Source organism: Mercurialis annua, linkage group LG3, assembly GCF_937616625.2.
Source record: "Mercurialis annua linkage group LG3, ddMerAnnu1.2, whole genome shotgun sequence".
NCBI lineage: Eukaryota > Viridiplantae > Streptophyta > Magnoliopsida > Malpighiales > Euphorbiaceae > Mercurialis > Mercurialis annua.
This window is the reverse complement of record NC_065572.1, coordinates 7169108-7177375: the sequence shown is the minus strand read 5'-3', so window position 1 is coordinate 7177375 and position 8268 is coordinate 7169108. Positions and strand designations below refer to the sequence as shown.

The 8268-nt window shown below is 33.6% G+C and overlaps 1 protein-coding gene across 1 annotated transcript; it reads left to right on the top strand.

The window, feature by feature from the left end:
• Positions 1-7272, top strand: LOC126675498 (uncharacterized protein At4g18490). The gene is made up of 15 exons (XM_056105262.1): positions 1-215; positions 895-992; positions 1494-1608; positions 1976-2164; positions 2256-3341; positions 3714-3905; positions 3974-4084; positions 4628-4819; positions 4889-5005; positions 5490-5669; positions 5765-5945; positions 6109-6170; positions 6261-6300; positions 6451-6606; positions 6774-7272. Exons 2-15 carry the CDS (start codon positions 926-928, stop codon positions 6945-6947), a joined length of 2862 nt encoding a protein of 953 aa, XP_055961237.1. The 5' UTR covers positions 1-215; positions 895-925; the 3' UTR covers positions 6948-7272.
• Positions 7273-8268: the final 996 nt, after the last annotated feature.

The window sequence follows — 8268 nt, the reverse complement described above, 5'->3', positions numbered from 1 at the left end:
ACAAATCTTAACGGATCATACCCATGGGTCATTTCGGGTTTTTTCTCTCTTCAGTCACAACCCGCGCTCTATAACTTAAAAAGCTATATAAACTCAGTACGTTCAAATAAACCTTCATTTCATTCTTCATTTTGCTTCTGCATTTCAGAATTGCTCATTTTCTCTCCAGTTAAGCATCAGTTTCACTCGTTCAAACAAAAAACCACAATTTCAAGGTAAATCTCTTGTTCTATCTTTAATGCTGAAAATCATTTATGTATTGAGCATATTAGAGACACAAATATAGTTTTCAATACACAAATTTAGCCGTTTTTTTTTGTGAATCGATCACTAAATAATTGCGTTCGAATCGAAATTAGGTTTTCCTGAACTTCTGATAATATCTTAGATCATTTCTAGCAGTTACTTCGCTTGCATTAGTGAATTATTGGATGCGATTCAAATGTACCTTTTAGTTCGTAATTTTGTTTGTGAAATCTTCAATGTTGTGAAATTAGGTCACACTGTTATTCATAGTTTTTCGATGCAAAAACGTGTTTGAAATCGAGCTCATATTTTCAATTTTGAATCGTTAGGTCATGTCTCTCTATATATGATGCTTTTCTAGCTAATTATTTGACAGTGTACTGGTTATATATATATAGTTCATGAACGATTGAGCTTTCCTTATAAGATTCATAGATCTGTGTTGTTTTCTATTCAAAATGTGTGATAAAATTTAAAAATGAGCTTAAATGTGATGTTAGTACCCTTGTTAATGTTAATTTACCACTGAATTGGATGATCTTGAACATCATGAACTTATTTGCACAGATTATTTAGATAGATTTTTGAATTTTTTCCAGGTTCAGAATCATTGAGTGGATATTTGAGAATCTCCTTGTTGTTTTGCAGGAGTCAATTACAAGAAGCACCTACTGTCAAGATGGCAGAATCACAGAGGGGAACATCTGCATCTTCTGTTGATCCCAAAAAGAAAAAATCATCTCTAGGTATTGTTTGTACTGCTCTTTTACTATACCATGCTATGAAGGATATGAAGCCTTTAAGCTTGAGTTTCAATATCATATAATATAGGGAATGTAGTAAGAGAGAACTAAAAGGATACACGGTGTGATTTCTAGTTATATAGTTGTCAATATCTTAGCATGATTGAATTCTGTAATTGTATGTGTTTTAGAGGACTCGAGCATAGCATATGAGTGTTTGAACTACTGAACTCGAGTATAGCATACGAGTGTTTCAAACAAAAACGCATGAACTCTCTTAAACTCCTTTGTAATTGCTATTCTCCTTCAATATAAACTATCTTGGTTGGCCTCACCATCCCACCTCTTACACAGAGGTCTAGAATAGATCATTTGGCTATAAAGTATTTATGTTTGATGCGTGAAGGTGTGAGCATCGTTACCTGCAAAGCATTGTATTTGTTTCTTTGATGTTTATATCATGCATGAATAACATATTAAACTCATAAATTCTTCTGACTGCAGATGATGAATTTGGAACTGAATTCCTCAGCTCCTGGAAAACAGGAGACGACATGATGGATTTTAATTTTGATTCAGTTTCAAGTGGCAAGAAGAAGGCATTCAACTTTGGTAAATTGTAAGTTCTGCAAAATTCTATGTTCCTAACATTGCTTTCTGATTGAATATGATATGTTACCGTGAACTTTGTTACTTTTTTATGATCCTTTATCCATTGATCCATATCCCTTTCATTTTTGAATATGATACGTGTTACAGTGACACTGTTCCTTACATACATTTCTATACTATCATATTCTATGCAACATTGTAAACTGTCATATTTACCATAATAGTTATTCCTTTATCAGTCACATGTTCTGTCTCAAAATAAATTGCTTTGCATGCGGGTAATAGCTTGAACATAGAATAATTACTAGTGCAATAGATGCATGTAGCAGTATGCATTCACCATATTAATACTTTAGATTAATATTTATTCTCAGGGATATGGACTTTAATCTAGATGGTGATTTTGACAAGTTAACATCCTTCAAAGTGGACATGCCTGACCTTGATTTCTCATCTCCACCCAAAAACGCTGCACAACCCAAGGAAAACTTGAAAGGAGATTCTTCAGATGGAAATCGTCAAGGAAAACAAGACAGCTTTAACTTCTCTTTTGATTTTAATGAGTAAGTAGAAAAATTATTAGGAGGATTTATTATATAATTTGTTTCTGCAGTCTGAATTTATGCTAACCTGCACATTTTTGTTGCAATGTAGGTTGGATGATTTCAACTTCGGTTCAACCTTGGGTAAAGGAGAGAAAAGGTCTGTGAAGAACCTGGATAATAAAAGGGTGGGTTCAGACAGCACTGAACATAAGGGTTCAAAAGTTAACCCACCCGGCACTGATGATGGGAAACTGCAGGGATCAAAAGTTAGTTTGGTTGATGGGAAACTGCAGGCCTCAAAAGTTAGTTTGGTTGTGGCTGATACAGACCAAACTGAGAACCTTCTAACATCAGATGATATAATTACTTCAGTTGCTGAGATTGCTATAAATGGTGCAGGGACTAGAATTTCTTCAAAAGACAGTTTTCCTTCAGTATCTGGAAATGTTGGAGTCCAGGTTGTGTCGCATGGAGAAAATTCTTTGCCAGATAAATCAATTTTTCTCAGTGCAGAAGAAACAGATCACCAGTGTAATTCCCTGGAGATGACCATGCCAACAGTGCCACGTCCTCAACAGGCTTTGCAAAATTTACCTGTTCAAGCTGTTGATGCGAATGAATTATCTCAAGACAGTGAATCAGATATTCTAGCTGATTCTCAGATTTCAAAAGCAACTTTAGAACCCACAATAGAAATTGATGCTTCAGACAGAATTATAGCTGGTGAGTCTCATGATGAGAAGTCACAGTTGAAGGATTTGGCTGCATCATGCACCAATAGATCTGAGAGCTTTGGCGGTGAAAATGAAAAAATAAATAGTGAAATTCCAGCTGAGAATATAGACACTGACTCAGATATTCAAGCCGGTTCACAGGTTTCAAAAGCAACTTTAGCACCCAGACCAGACGTTGATGCTTCAGACAGAATTATAGCTGGTGAGTCTCATGATGAGAAGTCACAGTTGAAGGATTTGGCTGCATTATGCACCAATAGATCTGAGAGCAATGGGGGTGAGAATGAAAAGATAAATAGTGAAACTTCTGCTAAGAATATAGCACGAACTGAGCCAGTCTCAGATGACTCAGATCTTGAAGCTACATCTGCTGCAAGTATCTTACCAGAAGGACCACATAAGTTCAAGGTTGATAAGGATATCCAGAAATCAACTTCAAAACTTTTAGTCCCATTGAGAAGGTTAGACGATTTAAAAACTACTTCTGTAGTTTCCTATCTGTTAGCTAATTAGTACAACCAATATAGGTGTTAGGAATGAGACTATGATCACAGTTAACTCTTTGGGAAAGTTTAAGGAAATGGCTTTTTTAAAAGAAGAAGAAAGCTATTAAAAAAAATTTACATTGATCAGAATCTATAGATTATAGCTGCTGGGATTAGAAAACTCTCCAAATAGCTAGTTATTAGTTAATGTGAAGTTTTCTGGTCTTAATTAATAATTATACATGTATTTTGTATCAAGAGCATTAATGCGTAGAGTCAGTTTGTATCCCTAATGCAGTGTGTAACAGGTTTGTTATGTATTATTGATGTTTTCAATTTTTTTCTCAGTGAATATGTTGCACCTACAGGCAATAAAGTGATGCCGACAAAGGAAAAACATTCAGAACTTGCCCGGTCAAAGTATTTCAAGAGTTCTAAGGAAAGTGAACTCCAACTATGTCAGCCATCTTCAGCTGGTCTGAAGATTTCCTTTTCTGGGAGCAAAGGAATTTCTTCCCTGTCTCCTTTAAATGAGAAAAGGTAAGATATGTTTTCTGTAAGAAGTACAGGTTCTATTGACAATAAGATAATTTACATTCCGCTAACAGGGAGAGCTTCAATGATAAAAGTGTGCAAATTCAGAGAAAATTGACCGAACAGTTGACAAAAGAAGAGCCTGCTTTGCCTGGAAGTCAAAAGAAAGTTACAACTCTGTGTAGGTGAGGCGTCTCCGCATAAAATTGTGATTACACCATATTTAGGCATGCCCCTTGTAGATTTCACCATGTGCAACACTCATGCTGGATTCTCACTGAACAAAAAATGAAAAACTATGTAGGTCACTTTTCATATCTATATTGAAAATTTTACCTATCAAAAGCATGGAGAAGGTTAGAGGATTTATGAACTACTTGTATAGTTTCTGTTCTATTAGCTAATTTGTACAATTAATCTAGGTGTGATTTGGAATAAGACTATGATCACAGTTAACTCTTTGGGAAAGTTTAATGAAATAGCTTTCTTTTTGTAGAAGAAGAAAGATACTGAGAAATTTTTGCATTAATCAGAATCTTTAGATTATAGCTGCTGGGACATTAGATATTCTCCAAATAGCTAGTTATTAGTTAATGAGAATTTTCTAGGTCTTAATTAATTTTATACATGTATTATGTGTAAAGAGCATAAATGTGTAGAGTCAGTTTTTCCTACACTGATGCAGTGCAGAACAGGATAATATTGTATTATTGATGTTTTTTTGTTAGTGCATATGGTGCACCTGCAGTCGATAAAGTGATGCCAATAAAGGAAAAACATCCCGAACTTGTTCGGTCAAACTCTTTAAAGAGTTGTAAGGAAAGTGAACCCCAAGTATGCCAGCCATCTTTAGCTGGTCTGAAGATTTCCTCATCTGGGAGCAAAGGACTTTCATCCTTGTCTCCTTCAAATGAGAAAAGGTGAGATATTTTTTTCTGTAACGAGTTCGGTTTCTATTGACAAAAAGATAATTGCCTTTGGGCTGACAGGGAGGGCTTCAATGTTAAAAGTGTGCAAACTCAGAGAAAATTGACTGAAAAGTTGACAAAAGAAGAGTCTGCTTTGCCTGGAAGTGAAAAGAAAGTTAAAACTCTGTGTCATGTCAGGTGAGGCGTCTCTACATAAAATTGTGATTACACCATGATTTAGGCATGCCCTTGTAGATTTCTCTATGTGCAACTCTCATGCTGAATTCTCACTGAACAAAAAGACGAAAACTTAGGTAGCTGTTGCTCACTTTTCATATTTATATTCGAAACTTTTACCTATCAGAATCATTTTTTAGGTGAATTCACTATACTTGATATTGATAATGATTAAATACGTTCTCACTCTGGACTGCTAATCTCATTTATCATAAATTTGTTCTCTCATATACCTAAACATTTTTCTCTGAAGAGTCTGTTACCATGTTTTGATGTTAAATTGACATCACTGGTTGCTGTTATGGATTTGTAGAGACCTGGTTCATCTTCTTCATTTGAAAATAGAAATGGTCATATTATGTAAATCACATTGTGTATTAAGTGAACCATGGAAAAACACTGTATTGTCAATGTATCTTTCTGAACCTGCTTATTTATCGTGCAGTGGCAAGGTCAATTCTGCAAGCACAACTTATAATGCAACTAAGTCTAACACCAAGACAAATATTAATCCAACAGCTGTGGTTTCAAGCATGGGATCAAGTTGGAACTCAAGGATGACTTCTGTTGAAGCTCTTAAAGCTCGGAAGAGTATACCTGATATTTCTAGTTTGAAGATTTCCAGGTCTGATGAAAATATGAATCTCATGTTTCTTTAATACATTTTCTTGCGAAAATATTGTGATTTAACTTTTGAAGTTTGCACGTTTCTTAACATAGAACTACGGGAGTGAGCAAAGATCAGTCAGATGCTGCACTAAAAAATGAAACGAGCTCCTTGAGAAACACAGAGAAAACTGTGGAATTACAAGGAGTTGCAGCATTCAAGATGGTTCATAATACTGTTAATGCTGAGAGAAAAACTTTGCTAATCCCATCTTTGAAGCGAAAAACACTTGAGGTGCTCTATTTCTTCTTCCCAAATTAAGCTTAATATGCTGAATTGACTCTATGTAAATTTTGCCGTAAATATTGTCTTATTTTGGAGCAACGATGAGTCTTTGCTGGAGATTTTCATGGAAATATTATTACGCTCACTAATTGCTTAAGGTGCAACTTTGCAGGTGTCAAATGATGATATGGTGCAACTGAATCCACAGAAACGTGTTTCTCAGTCACCAAGCGGGTACATCATAATTTGGTTTCAATAATTGTTGCAACTCTAATTTATGGTTACTTTTTAGATAAACATGCTTCCTCTCCCAAATCCTTTCAGAAACCTGAAGCGACCTCTGGAAAACACAGTTGAAGAAGAGGTCTGTATTTTTAATTGTGCATCGATAATGACTGCCTAAATTTACATGGACATAGGATCAGCTAATATTTAACTAGATAGACATATTACTAGCTACTTTCTAACTTCTCATCATAATATCTTTTCTAACATTGCGATCATGATTAATCAGCCAAAGAGTGTTATTACAAGTGTTCTCCATAACCATCCTACCATTGGACTTGAACTGCCTCAGCATATCAGTACAAAAGAGCAAGACGTTTATTTCGATGTGGAATATAATGAAAATGTTAAAAAGGCTGAAGCTTATGCGAAAGAGCTCGATGATGTAAGTGAACCTTGAAATAATTACTCCTCTATTCAACGATTTATATATTTTACTCCATATACTGTGTTCAAACTTTGATTATGGAATATAACATTTGCCCGAGTGGCTTGAAAATACAATAGAGTGGGTAACCTTGAAGCAGGGTGACACAGAATATTTTATTGCAGCTTTGCAGCATGCTGAAGAAGAAAAACGAGGAAGCCAAAGAATTACTTGTTCGAGCTGTTGTGAATAACAACAGATTGCTTATGCTTAACCATCCCATGTTCGACGAGAAGATATCCTTTCACGCGTTATTGCAGATATTATCTGTCTTCTTTATATCTTTAATTTTAACATAAATTTGTAATGTTGTTCCTTCACAACGGAAAACATTGATTTGGCTCAGAAATTTGCTGAGAAGTTGATGATCAATTGTCCTTAGATTCAAACAATGGGAACAGTAAAAGGTAATTTTCAGGTATGCAACTTAGCTATTATTACGCCAAATGTGATGTTGAGATGATTAACTTCGAAGAAACTGTTACATATTCTGTTAGCATCTTTACTGCGCGAAGCCTAATGCCTGAGATTATCCTACATTAATCATATAGTCTTCTGTTAGTCGGATTTTCCCGTAATATTAATTTTATGACACAGACATCATAATACTGTCATATCTTATTACTGGTTGCACTTATTAGGATCAAATTGACCTAGATTTTCACTTGTCGTCGGTATTTTGAGTCTGAACTTAAGGGCTAGGTCTCTTTTCTTAATACTGTCAATATATTTCTTCGTATCATTATTAATTTTTATAGGTAAAATGATTTTAAATGTCTACAGTTTTGACCATTTTGTAAATATGTTCTTGAAAAGTTAATTTTGATCCCTTAATTTTACAAATTTATATAAATTTATCAAACTCTTACTTTAAACCTATTTTCAAACACATAATCTTCATTTTAAATCCATATACACTATTCAAACTGAAAAAAAAAATCATTATACAAAATAATTATTTGAGTTAAAAAAAAAGTACAAAATAATTATTTATGAAATTTAAAATTTATAAAAGTAAATTTCAAAAATAGTTATTATATGAAATTTGATTATAATTGTCTTAATATAAAATTGACAGACTGAAATGTCCAATTTGTTTTTAGAAATAATATTGTATTTGGCTCTGGTTATAAAATAATGGCCTAATGTCTTAAAACCCCCCGACCTTTTAGCCCCTTTTCAATCATACCCTGACGTTGAAAATTTGTCAATGTTACCCTATTTTGCATTTTTGTGTTTCAATTGTACCCTGAAAAATTAAATTAACGTCTTTGCTTTTGGAAATTTGTTTAAAACATTCTCCATGTCTCGCATATATTAATTGTATATTTTTAAAATTTATTTAAATTTAGTTAAATTAATTAAGAATTTAAATTAGTGTTAATTTGATTATTGGTTTTAGTTAGTTTTTAAAAATAAAGGACTTATTTGTACTTTTTTGAATAAAAAAGAATTTAATTTCATGTTTAGACTTAATTAATTGAATGATTTCATCATTTAAGTAAAAAAATTAACAAAAATTAAAATATTGGGGTACAATTGAAAACGGAAAATTTAAAAGTGGGTAAAATTGATAAATTTTCAACGTCGGGGTGGAATTGAAAAAAAGTTTAAAGATGA

Coding starts and splice junctions, on each gene's coding strand:
- LOC126675498 (XM_056105262.1), top strand. CDS start 926: ATGGCAGAATCACAGAGGGGAACATCTGCATCTTCTGTTGATCCCAAA. Junction 1,609..1,975: donor GCATTCAACTTTGGTAAATT/GTAAGTTCTGCA, acceptor ATTTATTCTCAG/GGATATGGACTTTAATCTAG. Junction 2,165..2,255: donor TTCTCTTTTGATTTTAATGA/GTAAGTAGAAAA, acceptor GTTGCAATGTAG/GTTGGATGATTTCAACTTCG.